Source organism: Lissotriton helveticus, chromosome 2_1 (genome assembly GCF_964261635.1).
Source record: "Lissotriton helveticus chromosome 2_1, aLisHel1.1, whole genome shotgun sequence".
In the NCBI taxonomy this organism is placed as follows: Eukaryota; Metazoa; Chordata; class Amphibia; order Caudata; family Salamandridae; genus Lissotriton; species Lissotriton helveticus.
The window spans coordinates 2,028,384,230-2,028,409,214 of NC_136059.1; the positions used below are offsets into that span (position 1 = coordinate 2,028,384,230).

Below are 24,985 nucleotides of genomic sequence, written 5' to 3' on the forward strand. Positions count from 1 at the left end.
TTAATTTTTGCTTATACTCCTGTTGCGGAGTTTTCTCTAACAGGGAAGGGTTCGTGTCAATGTCTTTTGCGGGACAGTCCTTAAGAATAGTACTTTGGCAGTTTTTCAAATCCTCGGAAATGTTCTTTGAAACAGGTTTCAGTCCATAAAACTTCTTTATATGCGACAGATGCACCCAGCCTTTTCTCCCCTCCAACTTCACGGCTGTACGGGTGGTTAGGAGGACCTGTTTGGGTTGTTTCCAGCGGGGCTCCAGCGGACTTGAACGATCAAAGTTCCTGACAAGAACCATGCATCCGGGAACGATTTCATGCGGTGCCACCTCGGTATTGTCTGGAAATGCGGCGGCAACCTGTGAACGACAAGAGTGTAGGGCAGACATCAAGGAAGCTAGGTAATCTGTCAGCATATTACTTGAAACATCGGTAATACTTCGGGGTCTAGGTGTACCCCACATGTTAGGGGGGCGGCCGAATACGACCTCGTACGGGGACAGACCTGACCTAGAATGTGCGACCATGCGCATATAAAACAAAGCAACTGGCAGAGCTACTAGCCAGTCCACACCTTTCTCTTTACATACTTTTGCAATTCGAATTTTCAGGGTCTGATTATGTCTCTCTACGAGACCAGCTGCTTCAGGATGGCGTACACAATGAAACTTCCACTGGTACCCTAACAGAAGGGAAACATGTTTCATGAGCTCAGATGAGAATGGCTGGCCGTTGTCAGAATACACGACCCTTGGGAGTCCATAACGGGGGAAGAATTCACGAACCAGCTGCTTGGCAGTGGTCGCGGCTGTGTAATCTGGGACTGGATATGCCTCTGTCCACCTGGACAAAGCGCATACAACTACAAGGACATACTTGAAACCTCGACATCGCTCCATCTGAATATAATCCATCTGGAGGACTTCAAAAGGGTGGTCAGGGGGCTGGAATCCACCTTGTTCCACCGGGACACTTTTACCTGGATTGAACTGGCAACATATCATACAGGTACGGACTTTCTGCTTGGCTGCAGCTCGTAAATGCTTGTTGGACCAAATGTTCTGGATACTATCTAACATAGCTTTTTCTCCTAAATGTGCTGGACTATGTGCGGTATTGATAATGACTTGAACCATAGAGTCGGGGAGAAACCATGTGGCTTTTCCCTTCGTCACCCATCCCTGATCTGTCTGGACCCCTCCTTGTTCGGACCATTTCTTGATTTCATCGGGAGTAGCATGTAACTGGATATCTATGACATCTTGAGTAGGGTCCTTAACTGTCATACAGGTAGTTGGATCTGGAGTGTGTGTCGGTGTCTTATTAACTGGAATGTCTGGTGTCTGAGCTGTAAGCTTGGCTGTGCGATCTGCTAGATCATTACCTTGAGAAATAGTGTCAGTAACTTTCGTATGTGCTTTGCACTTCATGATAGCAATAGATGTCGGTAAATGTATGGCATCTAACAGAGCTTGAATAAGGAGACCATGCTGAATCTTGGTTCCATGAGAAGTCATGAAACCTCTCTCCTGCCAGAGCACTCCGAAGTCGTGTACGACTCCGAATGCGTAGCGTGAATCTGTGTAAACATTGACTTTCAGGTTCTTGGCGTATATGCAGGCTTGTGTCAGAGCAACTAGCTCTGCTGCTTGAGCGGACAGAGTGTCAATACGATGTGTTTCTATAACTTCAGTGTCAGTAGTCACTGCATACGCGGCTACTAGTTCTCCTGTACTTGTTCTCATACATGAACCATCCACATAAAGTGTCAGGTCGGGATCTGGTAATGGAATGTCTGTCAGGTCTTGTCTTGGCTTAGTCATGGTGTTAACAACTTCCACACAGTCATGTGTGGCAGGATTTGAAATAACTGACGGTAACAGTGTAGCAGGATTTAAAACGTTGCAGCGTCTGATTTCTATGTGTGGCTGGAACAGTGTCAATTCATAACCTGTTAAACGTGCAATTGTCAGGTGCTGAGTCTGTGTTCGGTTTAAAAGAACTTCCACAGAGTGTGGAACTTGTACTGTCAAGGAATGTCCTAATACTATGGAATCACTTTGTCTGATAGCTAGTGCTGTGGCTGCAACTGACTTGAGGCACGCAGGCAGAGCCTGGGCTACAGGATCTAATGTGCTCGAAAAATAAGCACAAGGCTTGTATTGTCCTGCTTGATCTTGTGTGAGAACAGATAATGCTGTACCTTCACGTTCAGTGACGAAAAGTGTAAAAGGCTTACTGTAGTTCGGTGTAGCTAGAACTGGAGCTTGGCATAAGGCTTTCTTTAACTCATTAAAACTAAGTGTATGTTCAGATGTCCAAGGGAGGACAGTCGATACGGCTGCCTCCTGTGTCGTTAACTGTATCAGTGGCTTGGCTAGAAATGCATACTGAGGAATCCATTGTCTGCAATAAGAAGTAAGGCCGATAAAAGCACGTACCTCCTTCTGGGTCTTGGGCTGAGGAAGACTCGCTATTAACTGGATACGGTCAGGTGTCAACTGCCTACCCCTCTTGGACAGTAAGTGGCCTAAATAGATCACTTGCTGGACACAGAATTGAAGCTTCGAAGGGGACACCTTGTGCCCCATCTCGGCAAGGAAATACAAGACTGTAAGGGATGCTCGCTCGCAAGCACGTTCAGAACGGGCTGTGATCAGTAGATCATCGACATACTGGAGCAGGGCAGTATCAGTTGGCATGTGAATGTTGTCTAGTTGTCTCTTAAGTGCTTGACTGTAAATACTTGGACTTTCTGTGAAACCTTGAGGAGCTCGTGTGAACATATAGCTCCTTCCATTTAAACAAAATCCGAAAAGAAACTGGCTGTCTGGATGAATGGGGACACTGAAAAATGCGTTCTTGAGGTCTATGACTGAAAAAAATGTGGCTTCTGAATCAATGGCTGTCAATAGGGAAGAAATATCTGGGACAACTGGGTACTGGGGAATAATACATTTATTGAGTTCTCGAAGGTCAATCACTAATCGATATACTGGGGGTGCATTTGGATCAGTACGTTTCATGACGGGAATGATCGGAGAATTACATACATTGGAGTCAGTTTCTACAACTACTCCTTGAGCGATGAGCTCGTCAATAATTTTGGATAAGGCTGCTACAGCCTCAGGTGGCAATCTGTACTGTCTGATTCGTGGTAACACTACACCTGGCTTGAGAGTCACACGATGGGGTGTGATTTGCATATAACCAACATCAGTTGGACCTTGCGCCCATAAATGCTGCGGAACATTGGACAATCTTGGATCAAAATCTCGTAATACATAGTGACCCTTGAAGTCACGTAGGAACAATCGTATTCCCTCTGGGGAGCAGCAAATAACTGCACCTAATTCTTTCAGTGTTTTAATGCCTAACAAATTTTCTGGACAGGACTTCGTAAGTAACAGATCAGTAGTGCGGGACAATGGACCTACTTCTAGAATAACTGGCTTAGATATCTCGTTTACAATAGGCTTTCCTGAAAATCCAAGGGAAACATTTCTTGAGCCTGAGAGCGGAGCCCCTGGAACTTCGGCGTGACTGATGGTCGTCCTACTTGCCCCTGTATCAATCAAAAACTTTCTGTCTTTCCCTAATACTTGACTGTGAACATAGGGACCCTCTTGATCTACAGGTATCTCGATGAGAGGCAAGCCTACCTCCCTCTCTAGGCTGTTTCATGAATATGGCTGATACTCTGGATACTCAGACTGTGCATACTGGTACATCTGCTGTGTGACATGCTGTGTTGCAGCAATAGGCTGCGGTGCTGGAACTGTCGGTTGTGCATTCTGTGGCTGAGAAGTCTGTGCAACTTGTTCTTGTCTAGGCGGACGTGGTCTTTCTTTAGTCTTACCGGTAGCTATGTTGTGTTTCAGAACTGCACACTCGTTTATGAAATGACCTGGCTGTTTACAATAATTGCATGTCCCTTTAACGGGAGCTGCAGGATGACTGGCTTGATTCGTACCCCTCTTCTGACTGTCTTGAGGAACAGATTGTGCAACTAATACTTTAATTTTCGTGTCTTTCATACGTTTTCTCTCGTGATCTTGCTCTTCTCTGATTCTATTCTGGTGATACTGAAGCATCTGTAACATCTGGGACGGGGTATTAGCTTGCCAGGTACTTTCGACTTTCAAAACTCGGTTCTTAACTTGTGGACTTGAATTCTCGACTAATTTAGTAACAAAAAGATGAGGGTATGACTCGCTACTTGTCTTGAGGCCACTGTTGATACTAAAGCATTTCTCAAATCTAGAATAAAAATCACTAGTGTCTTCATCTTGTTTCTGTTTACAGGCTGAGATTGCATCCCAGTCTTCCTTTTTAGTGGCTAATAATCTTGGCAAAACTTGTATTAACAGTTCAGGTAATTCTTTACATTTCTCTCCTAGACCGGTACCTGGTACACGTGAATTATCTTCAGCTTCTAGAACTGCCCAGTCGATCTTTTTCTCTCCCACCTCCCATTCTTTTTCCTTGAGTTTTTCATATACCCCTGCGGGCAACAGGACCTTTAACATTTTAATAATATCTGGATACGTGTATTCTCCCATACGGAGCATGTCCTTTAATTCTCGGTGGAACCCTGCTGGATCTTTATCATGACAGGGAATTAATTTCTTCATCTCTAAGAGTTCCATCTTTGTAATCGGAGTGTAAACAAACACTCGTTGCATTTCACCATCTGTTGTCCTGACTGGGTGTACTTCTCGTAACGGATTCTGTCTGTCTATGTAAAAGGGTTTACTTTCTGGGGGTGAGACATGAACAAAATGCGGGTTCAAAAACGTTCTATATTTGTGGCGCTGTTCTAGAATAACACTAATTAAATCGGTACCTAGACCTTTCCATCTATACTGGAGTAACTCGTTCAGGACATCGTGTAACGGACCTGGATCAGAATGTTGACCCTCATACAGAGTAATGAGGTGCTGGATCATATACATACCCACCAGTCGCTGCTCGGCTGGGGGCAGTTTCAGAAACATTTGTGCCACTATTTCGTCTGGAAAAGTGGTAGAATCAGTAATCCATCGGACTGCTGATCGGGCTAGTTCTTGTTCATGCATGGTACTTAATTCACTGTAACCGATTCGTGATTTCAGAATGTGATCGGTAGCTTGAAATACTTGTTCTAGAGAACCTTGTTCTGGTGCTGGATGAGGAACAGTTTTCTTGTAATCTAGACGTGAATGTCGGTCGGAAAGTCTAGTTCTACCTACATACGCTATTCTAGTGGGATTCTCGTCGTCTACCTCTTCGGTAGAAGAGTCATTTTCTTTCTCGCTTACTTGTGCTGCTTTACGTTGTTCGTGTAACTTTAGTATTTCCTTACGAATTTTCTTGTACATACTCTCTATACTACTGATAGTCTTGTGCTTACCCTCGGCTATATTATCACTCCACCTTGTCAGGATTCTCATTTCGGCCGGATCTTTAGTCGGGTAATCTTGTTCTCTTATTAGACAATTAATCAGAAACTTTAATATCATGAGCTGGATCTCAGCTTTCCTTTGAGACATGGCTTCGCCAATACTTTCTGGATCATCCCCTGTACGGATGAAACGATATATTCTGTCTAGATCTCCTTTCATATCCGGTAGGGTGTCTAAATACCCGGTCACCCGTCTTACACGGATGGAATATATTACTGTACTATCATCACCTGCAACTGGATCATACCGGCATTCAGTGAGAGCTCGTCGGATATCTGCAACGGACTTGTATTTGGGCGTACGCTGTAACGCACATTCATGTAACTCGGCCAACGTTCTACGTTGGTGTGGTGGCGGGGTACCAGGAGGACCTCCTCCTGCGGCCCCTAAACTAGAATCGTCTACTGATACTCTTCGTGCTGGCAGAGTGGGAAATTGTAATGTAGGCTGGACCGGGGGTACCGTAGCAGGTACTGCAAAAGGTGCCCCGGTGTCTGGAGGAGCTGGATTTACATTATTTACAGGAGCTGGCGGAACAGGATTTGCATATTCCGGGACTGTGTCGTCCAAATAGGACGAGATAAAAATATCAGCTGCGGTCGGTTTGTGACGTAGCTTGGTCGGAACTAATGGTGGCGGAAAATTACTGGATGCCTCCGGGGTCGCTTTTGGCAAGCCCTCGGCAAGAAGAGGATACATACCCTTGATGAGGGCATTCCTCTGTCTGTCTGATTGTTCTGTTTTAACTCGTTCACCTATCTCGATTAATTCCTTTTCTTGGGCTCTTTCTAAGGATTCTCTACTTAGTTCTGACTTTCTGATTTCTTTTTCGGTTCTTTTATGAGATTCTTTGCGCCATAACTCGATGGCATCTTTCTGTGACTGTCTGGCTTTCTTTTTCCATAATGCTTCTTCTACTCTCATGATGCCCTCGGCATCCCACGTACCTGATACGGGCCATCTATACTTTTCTTCTAACTCTTTGGTATACTCTACCCATAAATCTAGATATAATATGGCACTTATGCCATGCTTCTGATACATAAAATGACCTGGACTGTCCCTAGGCGGGACAGGAACTGCTGCTTCTAGCAGACCTTTTCTAGTTTTTAACTGACGTAGTTTAGAAAATAAGGGCATGACTGAATTGTAATCTAGACACAATACAATACACAATGAACACGATAATTACTCCACATTCATACCACGACATTAAAAAACATGAAGAACATTTAAAATAACAGTTCGAACAGAATACTACCTGGAATACTGAAAACAGAATACATGAATTTTCTCGAGAACAGAACTGACTAGAACAGACACTGGATGCACTGCTAAAACAGTACGAAACTTACCGGTCCCATAAAGAGACACGTCAGGACCCGCGTCCACCGAAGTGGACACTTCGTTTTGGGTCTGTGTACCACCAAAACCCACGGACCAGAGACAATTAGATTGACCCTGTCTAGATACTACCCCAGCAACGGTACTCACCGGGCAGCAAGAACGGAAGGCCTCGGACTGGACTGGACTGCTTCGACGCCGGACGGACGAACTTCGGACTTCTGTTACGGGTGGGCCTCCGGATACCTCGGACCTTGGACTCTCGGCTTGGGCTCTGGTCGGGACTCGCCGCGTTCCTCCACCGCCTCGTCTGGATGCTGGACCGCCACCTCCGTCTCCTCCGTGGGCCTGAGGGATACTTGAAGCAGAAATATCTGCACGTGCACGGTATGGTTCCGTCACGGCTGCAGAGGGTCAGGGGGCCGGCGTGGCTTCACCGGCGCGTGGGGAAAGGGCAAGTCCCTATTCGGGCGCCATTATGTGGTATATAAATAAATAATACCGGATCTAGGTTTTACTGGACATAGCAATAACAGATAGCTCAATAAATAAGAGTCAAGATTCGAGGTAGTAGGAGTTTGCAGGTTTAATACAGCATAAAGGACAGGAACAGGACAACCTGCACAGGAATAGGATGACAGGGCCCGGCAGGGGGGCCCGACAGCTGCCGGGGCAAGATCTGGAATGAGCGCGCTGACTTTAATAACAAATGCATAACATATATATACTAAAACAGTTGCATTACAGTGAATTACAATAGGCGGAGCAGTGGGTGTGGTCAATAACAGTCGCGAAAGATAAGGGTGAAAGTGGGTGTAACAGGAGGCGTATACATAGACATGTGATGTAAACGTAACAGAATATGTCATAAATGGGGCGGAAACATGGAGGGGGCTACCTAAGGAGCCGGGACCTCTAACCTAATGGTGCGCGCAAACTGACGATGACGTGTTACTAGGAGAAGCTGGGGGCTATGAACTCTGTGCTAGGAGCAGAGACTGAAGTCTGGAGAGTCAGGGCGACATGTACCTAAACCCTATCTAGTATCTGATGTTTAGAGAACATGTTGATATAAACTAAGAGTCAGGAGGGAAAAGGCTAACAGACTCTAAGACTGGAGCATGCATTATTCTACATGTAGTGCGTGATGAAGAATATTAAATGACCATTAATACAGTATTCCTCTTACATGGAGACGTAAAGGCTAGACAATGACGGAAACTATTGATGCGATTCAGTAGCTTTAGGAATGCAGAAGAGGAGGGCTGGACTGATAACTAGAATCATAACATACTCTTGGCAGACTCGTAGGCAGAGCCAGGCTGAGCCGGGCACTGTGAGGCAGGAAGTAAGTGAAGGGTCAGGAATACAGGTGGGGGCTGTATCGCTCCTCAGCGAGGGCTCAGGAGACAGAAGCTGAATCTGGTGTCCGGGCCCTTTTGAGGCCTAGAAACGGGGACTTTACAATGAAATAGCGTGCACACTGAGAAACGTGGCAACGCAACTTTACATAGGCCTAATATTCGTAGTGTTCACGAGAACTGGAAACTGGCATACTGGAGATGGACACAACTGTAATTGCGTCTTTAATCAAACATGGGGAATACATATGCATATTAATCATGCACACATAACATAAGATGGAGGACACGTAGGGACACAGAACATGGCAAAATTTACTTTTCCACAGACCGGTACACTCAATCGAAGGGGTCCCCGGGAGCCGCCTTGCCTGGCCCGAGTGCTGTGGGGCACCCCTTGGAGGCTTCGGCGGAGCCGTCCCTGCAAGACATCATGGGCGCCATCTCTGGCATGAGAGAGACCATCGGCCAACAGTATGAGGCTCTGGCCCACAAGATCAATACTGTGGCTATTGACGTGAACTTGATCAGGGCCGACCTATCTAAAACTAATGAGAAAGTGAAATCGTTGGACCTTAAGTCATCTAGCCTCACGGCCGACGTCTCTGAAATACAGACGGAGATTGGTAACCTTAGGAAGGCAAATGATTTCATGACTCAGCGCTTGGAGGATTTTGAGAACAGAGCACGGCGCTGCAACGTGCGTGTGGTTGGTGTTCCGGAAAATCCTGACCCACATTCTGTTGATCTCCTGGTTGAGGACTTGATACAAAACTACCTTTCTCCATCTGGTTTGAGCAAATTCTTTGCGGTGGAGCGTGCCCATCGCGTTCCTGGTGGCCAGGGCAAACCAGGCGCCCCGCCGAGGCCCATTGTTGCAAAACTTTTTCACTATAGGGACCGAGACGCTATCCTGTAGGCCTCGCGGGTTAAGGGCCCGGTGGCTTTCGAGAATGCCACGGTGAACTTTTATCCTGATTTCTCCCAGCTTGTGCAGAGACAGCGAATGGGCTTCCGTGGAGTCAAGAAGCGTCTTCGGGACTTGGGACTGCGCTATGCCATGCTTTTTCCTACCAGGCTGCGAGTTGAGTACCGTGAACGGACCCTTTTCTTTGATCGGCCTGACTCGGTGAATGACTGGTTGGACTCTTTGCCGGACCGGCCTAATTTGACTGAGCCCACCAAGCACCCGGGTGGTGCCGAGGGTGGTGTAGAGAGCTGAACTTACTGTCTGCGCCCCTGTTTCCGTGTGATGTGTTTCTTCCTGGGTTCTGTATTTGAGTGCTTTTATTTCTTATGTTTTTTCTTCTTCTTTACCTCTGTCGGGGTGGCGGGTGGGACTAGGGCCTCTTCCTCCTCCGGGGTCTTTTTGTAGAATGGGGGTTTTTGGGCGACAGGCACACTGCATGTTGGGGTGGCTTTTTTGCTTATTGCAGGGGTGCAGGGTGGGGGGTGTTTTCTTGGATGTTGGGGGGTGGATTGGTGGGGTGTTTGAGGTTCGTGTTTTGTTTTTTCAAGGCGATTCTATCTTGTTAATGGAATTTTCAGTGTCATGCTCATTTGGGGATGGTTCCTGCATCACTTTGTGGGATGGGGGGTAGCGGGTTGAAGTTTGTTTCATGGAATATCAATGGTCTAGGGGATCGTATAAAGCGGGGGGTGGTGTTGCGATGCTTGCGACGTTTGTCTCCCGATGTTGTCTTTCTGCAGGAGACTCATCTAGTGGGTAATACTTGTCATGCAATGAATAGGTGGGGCTATCGTCTTGTTGCTCATTCAGGATTTACTACGGGTTCCAGGGGGGTGGGCATCCTTGTTCGTGCTTCCCTTCCCCTTGCTATAGATGATGTAATCCTCGATGATCGGGGGCGTTACGCCGTCCTCGTGGGGCGATATGAGGGCCGAACCCTTTCTCTGTTTACCGTCTATGTGCCCCCCGGCCTGCAGTCCTCTACTTTTTCCGATTTGGGCCGAGTGCTGTTGGGACTCCCTGATGGTCCTCTTTTCATGGCTGGTGATTTTAACGCTGTTCTCTCCGGCCTGAATGATCGTCACCCCCCTAGGGATACTCCTTCGGCCCAATCGTGGCTGGGTGGCTTTTTGGATACTTTTGGTTTGGTCGACTGTTGGAGACTTATGCACCCCACTCAGCTTCAATACACCTTTCATTCTGGAGCCCATGGGAGTTTGTCTAGACTGGACTATTTCCTCATGCCAGCTGCACAGACGTCGGCTGTCCGGGAGATTAGACACCTTCCCCGGGGCATCTCGGACCATTCTCCGCTCTGGCTTTGTTTTGATGTGGGGGTGGAGGCGGCGGGCCGGGTGGCCCCTATCAACCCTTGGTACCTGACCTCCCCTGTGACCCGTGATCTGTTGATTAAGTCCCTGGACAACTACTTCCTAGATAACGTGGGGTCTGTCTCCTCTGCGGTGTCCCTTTGGGAGGCTTTTAAGACAGTGATTCGTGGGCAGGCCCTGTCTCTCATTGCTGAGACCAAACAGGCGAGGAATCAGGAGGTGGTGGGTCTTGAAATGGAAATACTTGAGCTGGAAGCTGACTTGGAATCGAGTGTCACCCATAACAAGCTCCATACCCTGGGTCTGAAACAATTTGCTTATAAGTCTCTGGTCACGGATGCGGCTAAGATGATGTTTCGAGAGCAACAGGGTCGTCTGTATGATGTTGGGGACAAAGCGGGTAAATTGCTTGCCTGGTTGGATAAGAAGGAGAGGGCGAACCGTGTCGTGCCTGTGATTCAGACTTTGAATGGTGTGAATGTGACTGATCCAGTTGAAATAGTTGATTGCTTTGCTGATTATTTTCGTGCGGTTTACTCCCCAGTGTCGAAACGGGATACGGATGACTCTCGCCTCTTGTTGCGCGACATAGCTTTGCCCTGCCTCTCTGACTTGGAGCGGGTCTCTATGGAGGCCCCGCTCTCTACGGACGAAATAGCGACTGCGATTCGATCTCTTCGTTCGGGCAAGGCTTTGGGTCCGAACGGTTTGCCAATCGAATTATACAAGCTGTGTCCTGATAAGATTGCGCCCTATCTTCGAACGATGTTTTCGGAGTCCCGTGAGCGGGGTGCTCTTCCTTATGACCAACGCCTAGCTACGATTGTTGTAATTCCTAAGGACGGTAAGCCCCGGGACCTCTGTTCGTCGTATAGACCCATCTCCCTGTTAAATGTTGAGCCTAAGGTTCTTGCCAAGGTCTTGGCTACTCGCCTCCTAACGGTCATTAGCGACTTGGTTCATCCGGATCAATCCGGTTTTATCCCGCACCGTAATACAGCTCTGAATCTGCGTCGCCTCCACGGAGCCATTGCGAGGGCGGGGCTTCTGACGGAACCGGCCATTTTGGCTTCGTTGGACGCCTCGATGGCCTTTGATACGATAGAGTGGCCCTACCTTTGGGCGGCTCTTGAGAAGTTTGGTTTTGGCCCGGGGTTTATTGGATGGGTGAAGCTGCTGTACACCGACCCCCTGGCGCAGGTTGTGGTTAACGGCCGAGTTTCGGTTCCCTTTTCCCTTGGTAGGGGTACCAGACAGGGCTGCCCCTTGTCTCCACTTCTGTTTGCTCTCGCATTGGAACCGCTGGCTGCGTGGCTTCGATGGGAGCCATCTATCAAGGGTATACGTTGGTCCCCGGATCTTGAGGACCGTGTTTCGCTTTACGCGGACGACATTCTTCTTTACCTTACTTCCCCGCGTAAATCTTTAAATGTTTTATTTGATGTTCTCACCTCGTTTGGCAAGAATTCTGGTTTGGTTATTAACTGGGCTAAATCCTGTGTCTATGTTCTTTCGGGTGATCTGCCCCCATTGCCGAACAGAGTTCCTATCCAGATTGTTCAGTCCAGGTTCAAATATCTGGGGATTTTTATTACGCTGGATTTGTCGCTCCGGTTTGAACGTAATCTCCTTCCTCCCCTTCTTAGACTAAGGCTGGACGTGGCCCGTTGGCGTCGACTACCGTTGTCGCCGCTGGGCAGGGCCGCCCTTTTCAAAATGATGTCCCTACCGCGATTCCTTTATGCACTCCAAAATTCTTATGATCCTATCCCTGCTACCTATTTCCGAGAGGTTGAAAGTCTGCAAAGGCAGCTGATTTGGGACAGGCGTCCACGTATCGCCCTTGCGAAGCTAACCATCCCTTGGTATGACGGGGGCATAGCACTTCCTGATGTCAGGAGATATTATTGGGCTACCCAACTGTCTGCCATTAACCATTCAATGTATTCCCCGGGTCGGGACCCGGCCTTTGAAATGGATAGACTCCAGCTGCCGGGTGGGGACTTTAATAGAGCGCTTTATTCTAGGTCGGCCGGGCGCCATCTTACGGGCCCTACAAGGATCGCGGTTAGTGTATGGCGCGCTGCGAATGTAAGCCTGGGGTGGGACGAACGAGTGACGCTTGCTACTCCGCTCTTCGCATCTGAGCGTCTGGGATGTCTCTGGACGACGAAGGGGTTTGACCGCTGGGATACGATTGGTATTTGTAGAGTGGGTGATGTATGTGTGAATGGAGCGGTGAAGTCCTTCGAGACCCTTCGGAACGAATATGAACTGAGTGATAGGGAATTTTTTAGATATTTGCAGGTCCGTCATGCTCTCGCTTCTGTTCTGACTTCTGGTGCCGCTCTTCCCGAATCCTCCCCCCTCGAGGATCGTATCCTGGACGGCCATCTCCCCGACAGCACTATCTCCTTGATTTATAAGAAGCTGATTCACAATCGCGTCGACTTGCTTGTTCGACTTAGGGAGGCTTGGGTCGGCGACGGACTGGAATTGGATGACGAAGATTGGCAGTCGGCGCGGTCTTCTCCAAAAGAGGTCGCCATTCCTGCCCGCCTCCGTCTAGTTCAGCTTAAGATCCTCCACCGGGTGTACGTCACTGGTCCTCGTTTGGTTGTGATGGGTTTTTCCCCGGATGGCCTGTGCAAGCGTGGGTGTGGGATGAGTGCTACGTTTATTCATATTATCTGGGAATGTCCGAGGGTGGCTGCCTACTGGACGGAGGTGCTTGCGGTGATGACTGATGTAACTGGAATTGCTCTGGCGCCAGAGGCCCGGAGATGCCTGTTGAATGTGTGGGAACCCACCGATTACTCGGTGGCCCAGACCAGATGGGCGACCCTGGGATATATGATTGCGAAGCGAGACATAGCGCAACTTTGGGGCTCACTCAGGCCCCCCAGTGTCTCGGTGTGGGAAGACAACATGGACTGGTCTATGTTCCGCGAGAAAACTGTCTACACAGCCAGGGGCAGGCCTAGGGCATGGACGAAGATCTGGAGTCAGTGGAACGCCTATCGCGGTGATATTTGCGCTCCTCCCTTGGTTGAAACCCCTGATGTTATCCTGTCTCCCTAGGCCGACGTTCCTGAACCTTCGTATACTGTCCCTTGATTTGATTGACCTCCCCGCTGTCCCCCCCTGCCTTGCCTTATCCTGTTTATTGTGATTTTGGATTCCTGATTAGTGGGGTTCCCCTCCCCCTCCTGGGCTGACTCCGTTTATTATGCATTCGCCTTTTAGATGTTTGTTTGTTTTTGTGTGTATAAAATGGAAAATTGTCTTCTCCTGTTCTATAGTGTGGGCGACGTCCTGTATCCGGTTTGTGCCCGCCCGCCGGAAAGGCTCTAATTGTTTTTATTACATTGTGCTTTGCTTTTAGCGGCCAGCCCGTGCGGTTGTAGGCCCATATCTGTAACTTTGATTTTGTTGCTCAATAAAAGTTTTTAACCCAAAAAAAAAAAAAAAAAAGTCTGAATCTACATAGCTGACTAGGTTGTGTAATATATTTACTGCAAATATTTGAAATGAATTATTCTGAGGTTGCCGTTTGCAGTAAGGTGCCATGTCAGTGCACAGCATGTTTCCCACGACTTTGGCAGAGTCAAGTAGCACTGCAGCAGCCATCATCACTGGGTTCAGTTGGTGCAGGATGGCGAATAATGTCCGCAGATTATGTGTGGTCGATGGCTCAGAAATAAACCCTAATTGGTCTAGTAATACCAGACTTGGCAGGAGTGGTTCTAAACTTGTGGCGATAATTTTCGCCAGTATTTTGGTGTCTGTGTTTATGAGGGAAAGCGTTCAAGTCGCACCTAGTGGGCAGCTTCCAAGGTTTCAACTATGTAACTATGAGTGCTTTTCTGAGTGTTGGGGCAGTCTCATCTCCTCGTAAGCCTCCATATACATTGCATGTAGATGTGGGGCAAGTTGTTCTGTGAATGTTTTGTAGAACTTACTTGGGAGCCCATCCCCACTGACCATTTCCCATTGGGGAGTGTTGGAATGGCCTCCTTCACTTCCTCTAATGATATTGGTTGCACCAGATATTACAGGAGATAGCCAGGCCAGGGCTATGTCATCTAAGTATCCTCAATCTGCGTTTCAGATGCTCCCGTGGGTGGGCCGTATAAGTTTGTAGAAGTCTGTGAATGCCGATATGATTTCAGGCGTTGAGTGGTGCATCTCCTGATTGTCGTACTCTATCTAAATTATGTGTGTTTGCCCCCTGGGTGTTGCTATTTTAGAGGCTAGGGTGTGCCCTGGTCTGCCGCCTTCCCAATATGCCTGCACCCTCCATCGTCTGGACCTGTGAAGCACTTCCTGCTCTGCCACTTAATTGTATTCCATGATCCATTCCGATATTTTAGCTAGTGTGTCCTCTGTTTGCAGCTGCATGTACCAGACCCTGTATTGTATCGTCTATGTATTTGAGTCTATTGTAGAGTGTTTTTAAAACCCCAGTTTGGATTCCTATACACGCACCTCCTATTATGACCTTGAATGCCTCCCAAAGCGTCCCCTTTCTCTCCACTGATCCCGTGTTTTTGTGAAAAAAGTGTATTGTTGCCTTGCTCACACTATCTTTGAATACTGGGTCGAGCAGAGAGGAGGGTTGTAGTCTTCATTTATACAGGGGCTCAGTCTGTGTGGGTAGCTCTATTTCCAACAAAACCGGCATGTGATCAGACAATGTCCTGGCTAGGTGTGACACTAATTTAGTCCAAGTGCTGGCTTCTCTTGACACCAGCCAGTAATCCACCTGTGACCATGTGTTGAGCGCTGATGATATGTATGTACCCTCCTGCGTTCCTGGGTTTCTTGCCCTCCATATGTCTATCTGCTCCATGGCACCCATGACATTTTGAATAGCATGAGAAGCCTGTTTCCCATGTCTAGCGGAGGCAGATTCTCGTTCTATATGTGGGCTTAAGTGTGTATTCAGGTCACCTCCCCATTTCACCACTGACGATGCCAAGCTTGCAGCCGCTCTCCCACTTTATAGTAAAATTCAGGGTGAATCATGTTAGGGCCGTACATGTTAACTATTGTCATCATAGTTCCCTCCAATTTCCCCTGTGCTAATACAAACCACCCCATATCATCTGATTCAGAGTGTGTGAGTGTAAACAAGGTCCCTTTCTTCACTAGTATGATCACCCCTCTTGAATATGAGGAGCATGATGAGGCTAATCTGACTATCGTCCACCTGGCACTTATGCGGTCAAATTTACACTGTACTTGGCTTGATTTATTCCCTTGAGTTCCAGGCAAAGATAAGCTAAACAAACATTTGTCACTGCCACTACTTGCCCATTGAATTTTAATGTCTCTGAGGGACAAGGGGCCTGCATTTCACATAGGGAGAAGAGCAAGAAACTGATTTTATTAGTGTGACATAAAACCTAGGGAGTCATTTAGAGTTTGGCAGAGGGAGTGAACCACAATAAATTGCCAGTTTAAACTCTCTGTTAAACGCATTGTTTCAAAGCCTAATTCCGAGATGAGGGAACTACAGGTTTTCCACTGGTGTAGGCTCAGTTGACTCAATTAGTGATAACCTTGAACACAGTGCCACCAAGTCATAGTAATGATGTCACTGTCCCATTTAAGAAGTTTGACTATTACTAGATGTCCCTAACTGGGACTGCCCTGCATGGCACTCCTGGCCAGGACAATCAATATCTGGTCCCAACGTGCAGCGAGAAAAGCCCCATTATGCAATGACTGTTGCTTTTCTTTCTCAGTTATAAACTCCTGCTTTAGAGAGTGAGGCTAAAATAAAAAGATACCCACTCTTCAAAGAGCTCTGCCTTCATTGCACCAAATGCACTGGCAGTTGCAGTCAAGGCAGTGGAATTAGGGGAGCAAAGGCCAGAGCTTCTGTTGCCCTTGCTGATTTGCAACTGCCTGTCCAACAATAAATGGTCATCCTAGTCTGTTAAGATAAGAGAATAACTGATTTCATAAATGTGGGTGATTTAATGGTCTTAATGTAAACTGGGATTTGCATGAAAGTTAAAATCAGATCATAATCAGAACCAGTGGTGTAGCAAATGTGCCTTGGGCCCTAATGCATGAAAAGAAATTGCACCCTACCCCATGGCGTGGCCTGCGCTACAGATAGCACCCCAAATCAAAACCATGAAAGTGTATTTTCATTTGAATTGTCATGAAGCACCAACAAGGACGCAGGGAATATGCTTGAGGCAAGTCAGAAGTGAAGTTGCGAAATTCCAACTCTGCTATGAAACCATGAAAGAAAACATATTCCAATATTAATGTTGCTATTGTATAAAGAAAACATATTCCAATATTAATGTTGCTATTGTATCGGAGTTTCCAGATTTGGGAAAGGCAACTGAACATTATTTTAAAGTGCCTCCATTAGTATTTGACACTACAGATACAGAGAAGCGGAAAATATCTATGTAAGCATCAGCATTTGGGCTTTTCTATTCCTCTCTTGTATGGCACCGTCTCATCATAATCATTTTTACTAAAAATGAACCTGCCTGAATATTGTATGTTGGAAAAAAGCTTCCCCTCCTGTTTTGCACAGGAGTATTTGCAGAAAAGATGTAATCCTTTCCAATCTAACATATTTTTTGTTCCTAAGTGACTCACATTTTTTGCTCCATTTTAGTCAAGCAATGACGAGGTCCATGCCCTATTCACCTGCTACATTAATCCATATCAATGCATTTGAAAGAAAAATTCTAATTCAACCAGAATGTTCCTGTTTGTTACAACCCTGATGGTCTGAAAGCTATGATAGATTTAACAATAAAATAACCAAGCAGTGTTTAAAAGTCACACATCCACTCTTTCTCCTTATAAGAATTAGGGCATGTAGTACACACATTTGTTAAGTCTACCTGCTCAGTGACTCCTAAGCTTCCTCCACAAACCATTGGCAAGGAGCATGAGTTAAGTGAGCTCTCTTTCGTCTGACTGAGATAGAGAGCTGTAGTAAGGCAGTGCTGCCACAGTGGCTGCTCCTCAGAGGTCCACCTGAAAGATGACAGGTGTACAGTGTAAGCTAAATGGTAGGGCCATGAATTGGAGGGGAGACCATGTGGGGTAGAGAAAGCCATTTTGAGATGATGAGCTGGCCTTAAGGGCACCTGCCAGTACCTTTTTGTGAGGTCAATGGTACCTATGTATTTGGCTATTTCCAATCATTTTATGAGCTCGTCCACTTTAGGCATTAGACAGACATCTGAAGATGTATACTAGATTTACTCTTCTGATGTCTACACAAAACCACAGCGATCTAACAATTTCAATGCCAACACAATAGGTGATGTCCAATTTCTGGATGAGGGTTCAATGCTGCCTATTTGAACCATGATTTCGAATTCAATACCTAAAGCTTAACATTGGACCTCCAATATGTAATATAGAAGTGGTCTTACTATAGTGCACTGTGTAGCATTAAGTTGGTGCTCAAATATATCCGTCTTTCTGGTTTTATGGAAAATACATGCCTGCCCTGTCTATGAGACATATGAGGTCATCTTATTGAAAAGGTGATAGTGTCATTTTGTTTACAAGATTCTTCCAAGTCCTGGGAGAGCAGACAGGGCACATATCCTTCCTATTCCTCGGGTTCATTGGAATGATGGCAATCATGCATGCAGTGTCAGGATGTTCCCATTTGTTTAACATGTTTAAGTGATATTGCCACTCTCCGTGTTTGCTGTCGGGTAAGGAGTTTTGTAGGGGACTCTTTCACCTACTTCAGTAACCTCATAAGGCCCAAGGAACTGGCCCAGTACTTTGTTTAGAATTGAGGAGCAATACTAATACCTTATCACCCATTTGCAATAGTGTCTGCCCAGAGCTCTGGTTCTAACACAGTTCTTAGGTTCCTAAATACTGTCTGCAGTGGTTTGTGGAATGGCTTGTAATTGTGTCCAAAGATGAAGGGCATACTTTACAAATGACACTGAGTTTTCTTCCTGCTCTTCTGAGTCTTCTAGTGATCTATCGAGAACTGATTGAGGTTGATGTCTCAATAATATCTCAAACAGGCTAAATCTTGTTGAAGATTGAGGGGTGTTCCTGAGAGTGAATAGTATTAGCAGTAATATTGAATCCTAATCCTTCCCATCACAACTAATATCTGTCTTCAACATTTTCTGGATTGTTTTATAAAACTGTTCCACTAACCCATTTGTTTGGGGATGGTACACAAGAGTCTTCAACTGTTTTATTTTCAAGACTTATTTAATCAATTGAGACATGAGGTTTGGTCCTTGGCCCATCATTACTTCTTTTGCTATCCCTATACAGGAATAAATGGCTAATGGAGATCATAAATATGACTGCAAATGATTCCTCTTAATTGAAAGGCTTCAGAATACTTTGTGCCAAAATCAACAATCAGCAACAGTAACCAGTGTCTTCGTCCTGACTATGCTATGGGTCCCCTGGGTCCATGTTCATTCTCTAAAAAGGGGTTGTAGGATCTGTAAAGGTTGTAGAGGATTGGTTGGTAAATATTCTGGACTTTACACACCTGACATGTTTAGCAATGCCTAATAATATCTGCTAATGCACTTGAACAAAACAACCTTTGTAGCATCCTCTTTGGGTTTTCTCTGCTCCTTGAAGGCTTCGAGTGATGTTCTTATGGACTAGTTGTAGAACAGCAGAGCCGAACTGCTGATGGACAGTGCTTCTGGAGGTGGAGTGATAACTTCCTCTCCTCTGGCTCTACCAGTAGTTCATTGGAGAGTGGGATAGTGTTCTTGTTCTGCCCTGGAGGAAAAAACGTCTCTAAGATCCAGTCCATACAGGTGGATATCTTTTGAGTACCTAACAGCACATTTCCAGCTTACTTCTCAGCTAGTTGAAGTTTACTTTATTTGGGCATGGGCTCAGTTCTTTCAGTGTCTTCTTTTGCCATAGGTGCTTCATATCCCAATACTTGCAGAGGATTGCAAAATAATAGTTACCTAAAATTAGGTACATCAGTCCCCAGTATAATAGGTTCAGGCATCTTAGGTCATAGTTCTATTATTAGGAAACATCTCTTTTCCTTGATCCTGGAGCATTTCTGCCTTAAAATAGTAGGATTTCACATATTCAGGCATACGACTGATAAAAGCATGTCTTTTCTCAGGGAGATGGGAGGACCAGCATTTGTAAATTTCCACCATCTACTAAACCCCATGTTTTCTGGCAATTTATTTTAACTCCGGTTATAAACAGATGGGTGCTTGAATAGGTATCAGCATAATTGTGCCCCATTACACTGACATCCAAGGATTCAGGCTTGTTTTTAGAAGGACATATGGGCGGCTATGTGATACCACTCAACTGAGTCATAACTTTGGGTTGCTATCAGGGAGAGATTTCTTATTATAAGTAATTGCACTGGTGCCACATTTTCTTTTCTAATATTAAAGTGATATTTGTTAGGAGCAACTTCAGTTTGTGATAGCAGTGAAGGAAGCAGAGAATTATTCACAGCAGCCCATTGGCAAGAGGATCCCAAAGCTCCTACATCACAGAGAGAGCGGTCAGGGTGCTGGAGTACCCATCTCAGAATTGGTAGCGGTCCCACATCAAGGAATTACTCACTAACAATCTAATCAGAAATGTGCTTTGAAGAACCTGCTGGGGTGTGTAATCATTTATCTGAGTGATCCTTAGTACAAAACAATTGCTTTTAACTTTCCCTGTAGAATTGGTTCCTGTAAATCTTCTCAACAAACCTAGTCTTTCTAATATTGCCTTCTTGATGTCTGTATAAGCAGTTGTGCCATCAAGATTTGCAACCTGGCACATGGCCTGCATTTCTCCCATTACTAAGAGGGCTCTGTAATGAGCCCATACCTCTGGAGACCATCTGGAATTGTGTGCTATGTGATCAAAAGTATTGCAAACATATTCAGTATCTTCACCAGGTATAGATTATTGTGGCACTGATACAGGTCATTGGGGTGTACGCTTCATGAGGCCATATCATCTGTAAGCTGATTGATAGCCTCTTAATCCTTTTCAATGGCAGCTAACCATCTGGCACCTTCAAGCTACATCTAATTTTCAAAGTCTTGATTATTGAACTGGGTTTGTTGCTGGAGATGTTGGATCACTTGAATCAGTTGTTGCTGAACTTCAGCCAGCTTCCATAACAGCAATTCAAATGTGCTGATAGGCAAGTTATGGTACATAGAGGCTATCTGCTGATCTATGGAAACTCCTCAAAAGGCTTGGCCAAGACGAATACACATTGTAGAGCAAACCTCAAAAAATGCATTAGGATCAACAGGTTGGTGGGACAGTGTAACAGGGGAAACCCAAGTCTGGGACTGACACCTCTTGAAAGAGGTTAGGGCATGGCTAGGGTTCCAACAATGGGACAGAATCAAGATAGCTAAGGTCATTGATGTAGGGGCGGACTCAGACATCATTAAGATACATGAAGAATTGGAAGTGGAATTCAGGTATGGCTGTTTAAGTTTTCCTAACTTAGATAGGCATGATACTAATACAAGGAGAGAATGACTGAGGTCCAATAATGTTCCCCTATCCAAACAGAGTACTCACTGAAGGTATTCCAACTGAAGCAATATCATTAAATTATAAGACACTAATTAACAATGCCTTCAAATGTATGGCACTTGTAAGAGACAGGTGAGTGAGAGGTTTTAAGAGTTTGGACAACACAAAGTGGAAGGAAGCGATGTTGATGCCCAGAGAGTTTGTGGCAAAGGTTGGATTCTTCCTGGTTTAGCTCAAACTACTGAACTGGACATATTACACATGTAAACAGCTGAAAACTGTTGCACGTACTGGATATGACCAATGCCTCAGCTGAGGTGGAGATAGGGGAATTTCCTGCATACATAGTGGGGTTCCCCACAGATAAGTACATTTTGTGATAAGGTTTAGAACCTCCTAGATTGAGCATCTACTGCAGCTCACTGTGGATGCCAAAGGACTGCTTCCGGGTATATAGGGGGGGGGGAGTGGCCATACCACACCCAAATATGTGAAGATACTATGTAATACCAGAATGTCAGACTTGACAAAGGTACAAGATGGGGACATGTACAACCATATGGCTTTATAGATTGGTGCATATAATATGAACTAGTTCATGGAGGCAGAAAAGACAATGAAAATAAGAAATTTTAAAAAGTATGGGGACAATGGTGCGAGTTCCATTGCAAGTCATGAGATACCATGTATGACCATTAGTCTTTTCTCGATGTATGTTGACGATATACTGAATCAAAACTGTTAGAGTCTATGCAATCAACGACTCCAAATACTGTAATAAGATGCACATCTTCATGCCTGGTCTGTCACTTATGCTTCTTTCTTGACTTCAACTCAATAAAAAAAATGTTTTTTAAACAAAAGGAACAGCCACAGTCCACCTAGCAGAAGGTACCTCGCTCTCATCACAGCCATGGCCAGTCCTTGTTATCTTCTCTTTTTTTATGAGTCACTCAACTGCTTTCAAGCTATCGTGTTGTTGTCAGGAAAAACATGTGCCCTGTGAATTGTATGTTGAGATAAATTAGCCAGAGATGCACCCATTTGTCACCCATGCACCTGACCTAACCGCGGCGCTGAAAAAAATGACTTGCTACTTGTAAAAAAGTTGGGAATGCTAGGCCCAGGATTTTCAGTGTAGGCAAAGAGTATAAAGTATGTGATACCAGTTGGCATCCATTGGTGAAGTAAAGAGTAGAATTATTATTATGGATGTTACATATTGATAAGTCACTCCCACAGCCACATTCAACTAAAACCACAACATCTAACTCCAAACAGGGGACAAGCTAGGAAGATAATAACTGCCTGCTTGTACCAAAGTTCAATCTTTTGACTATAGTTGACCAACATTTTGAATCCACTGATCCCTTTGACTATAGTTGACCAACATTTTAAATCCACTGGTCCCAGACTTATTCTGGGACCTCTGACATTTTTCCAATCATTCTAGGTTTAAGGTGTTGCTTTTCAAGTAGCTCCCACTCAGGAAAGAAACAGGATTACGGTTTTCATAAATTATTTGTGGGTTGTCAAATACTTACGACTATTACCATATGTGTAGCAAAGAAATATTATCGTATATGGGAATGTCAGTGATGATTTGGTGTTGTCTTTTCTTTACACATCGTAGGAGCCTGGAGGGCATTGAAATTCCAAATATCCAGAGACGGATGTTCAGTTCACTGAGAAATCTTTCTCACATGTGAGTTAAGTATTATACTTTGCTATTTTTTAAAAACTTTTTATATTTCTTAATCTAGCAAAGAAAGGCAAACATTATGCAAAATGTATTCTGTAAAGAAAATGCTGTCAGAGGTTGTAGTCCCCTTTACTTTCCGATTATAATTCCGACAACCTGTTCTTTACAGGGAAGTATCTGGTTGTAAACCATAAATACACTTAAAACGTAATTTTAAAGTTACCAGAAAGTGTGGTGCAAGCTAAATATACACAAATAAAATAACATTTCATTTACACCTGTGATGTCATAGGAAATAACAGGAATGTGTTTTCAGTACTAACAAAATGAAACCATTGTGTTCCTTTATTCAGTAGCTTTCCACTCAAAGCAAGGTCATTAGAGGTGCATACAACAGGGACCATGGATTCTTTTTTATTTTCTGATTTAAAAATTAGTAGAAATAGACTAATATGATGTTTCGAATTTGTTCAATCCAAGAAGAACTATTTAAAACATCATAGGCATGGAAATGTGACCGACTGCTCCAAATATATGTCATAGTGGAAGTCACCAACCCACAGTTTTTCCATAAAATATCGATAGGAACTCCTTAATATCAAACTAGTAGCTGTGGAAAGCAAACAAGATTAGGAGTCTCGTTTTGCCTCTAAACATATATGCCAATTAATTAGAAGCCCATTGTCAATCAACCAATCAATCAGGGTTTTTGTAGAGCACGACTAATCATCTGTAATGGTCTCAAGGCACTGGTGCAATGATATGATATCTATGATGGAAAATATTCATGGAGGACGTGTCATGACATATTGGTTTATGGTGCATCAAATCAATAACATAAATAAAGCTCTTAAGCAGACATTCATGTCTTTTTTAGTTGAACAAACCTGCATCTACCATAGAATGCAAACAACGGTGGTGTAACGGGCCGAACTGGTGAGACTCGCTCAGCATTCGGATCGTGCTCCTAGAAATGACCAGACTGCACACCAGATTGTATGCACTGGGATAGAACCTCGATCAGTTCTAATCTTCTTTACTTCTGGCCGCACACAACCGTCAAGTTGAGGGAGTTCAGAGGGTGTGTGGAACTCTACATCCCCCCCAAAAGCCAGTTACAGACATAGTCTGTGGAGAACTTCATAACACACATCTCGAGATGGATGCAGGACTGGGGCGTATATTATCCTGTTATGTTATCCTGCAAATGGATTGTCTCAGTCCCCTTTGAAGGCTCCTTAGGGAAGATCCTCACTGTCAGCATTTCCCTGTGGTTGTTTGGAGCCATGATCATTTGAACCTATGTTTTGGTGTCATGGTGGTCACACTTCCTGGACTTTCAACCCATTTCTCTTTTCCGCCTTCCCAGGGACCTGGGTCATCCTCAAGTTCTCTTTCTTGCAGCTCGGTTCTGACATGGATCTTCTTGAACGTGATTGCGCTCCCACTTGATGGCTAAGGCCTCTCTTTAAATTCGGGCATTCTAGGCTTCAGCACTCATTGGCGCTCGGCTCATGAAGGCAAGGGGAGGCCACACTCCCAGTTCTCATTCTTGTGTAAGTACTGCACCCAAGCCAATGCGACTGGCATGGACAATTAATTCTGTGGCTTTCACTGGGTCAAAATAGCATATTGTAGTGTTGCTCAACAGTGTTAATTTGAAGTTGGCAAAGGCTGTCTCTTCCACAGGGCCCCATTACCATCTGGCTGCCGTCTTTGTCAGGGACTTAAATTGTCCTGAAAAGGTCACCAGGTTTGGCAAGAAACCACCCTCAGTGGGTGGTCATTTCCAGGAAACTGCACACTCCCATAGCGTTACGGGATGCCGGGGCATCCTGGATAGCTTTAGATTTTCTCGGGTCGACGTTCAGTCCATCTTTTGAGAAGATGAATCCAAAGAACTCGATCTGTGACTCAAAGAAGAAGACTTGTGCTTGTGTAGATGAGTCCATTATCACTGAGGTGCTGTAGGGTGGCTATTAGCAATGGTGGTGCTCCTCAAGGGTAGATGAGTAGATCAAGATATCATCACTGATGACCATCACCCCATCATATCTAATGGTGTATTGGCACACCTCTACCACTGATGATAGTCTGAAATAAAGTTGTTTGCACAGAGGGAGGCCCAAGTGCATCAAGAACATCATAATGTACTGCCTGTCCTGAACCAGCGGCAGTTACTGGTAACCCCCATTGAGATCTATCTTCGAGAACCACGGGGACCCGTTGAAGTCTGCCACAATGTTATCCATGCTCAGTGTGATGTGCCTATCCCTTTTAATCTCCCTGTTGTGGAGGTGCATGTCAATACACAGCCTTATC

The 24,985-nt window shown here is 45.3% G+C and overlaps 1 protein-coding gene across 1 annotated transcript in view; it reads left to right on the forward strand.

Moving 5' to 3' along the window:
* The window catches only part of RXFP1 (relaxin family peptide receptor 1), a 1,193,379-nt gene that overhangs the window by 1,099,928 nt on the left and 68,466 nt on the right, over positions 1–24,985 (forward strand). The window contains exon 14 of the mRNA XM_078677666.1: positions 22,595–22,666. Within this exon, the coding sequence (XP_078533792.1) occupies positions 22,595–22,666 (72 nt within the window). The remainder of the gene's footprint in view (positions 1–22,594; positions 22,667–24,985) is intronic.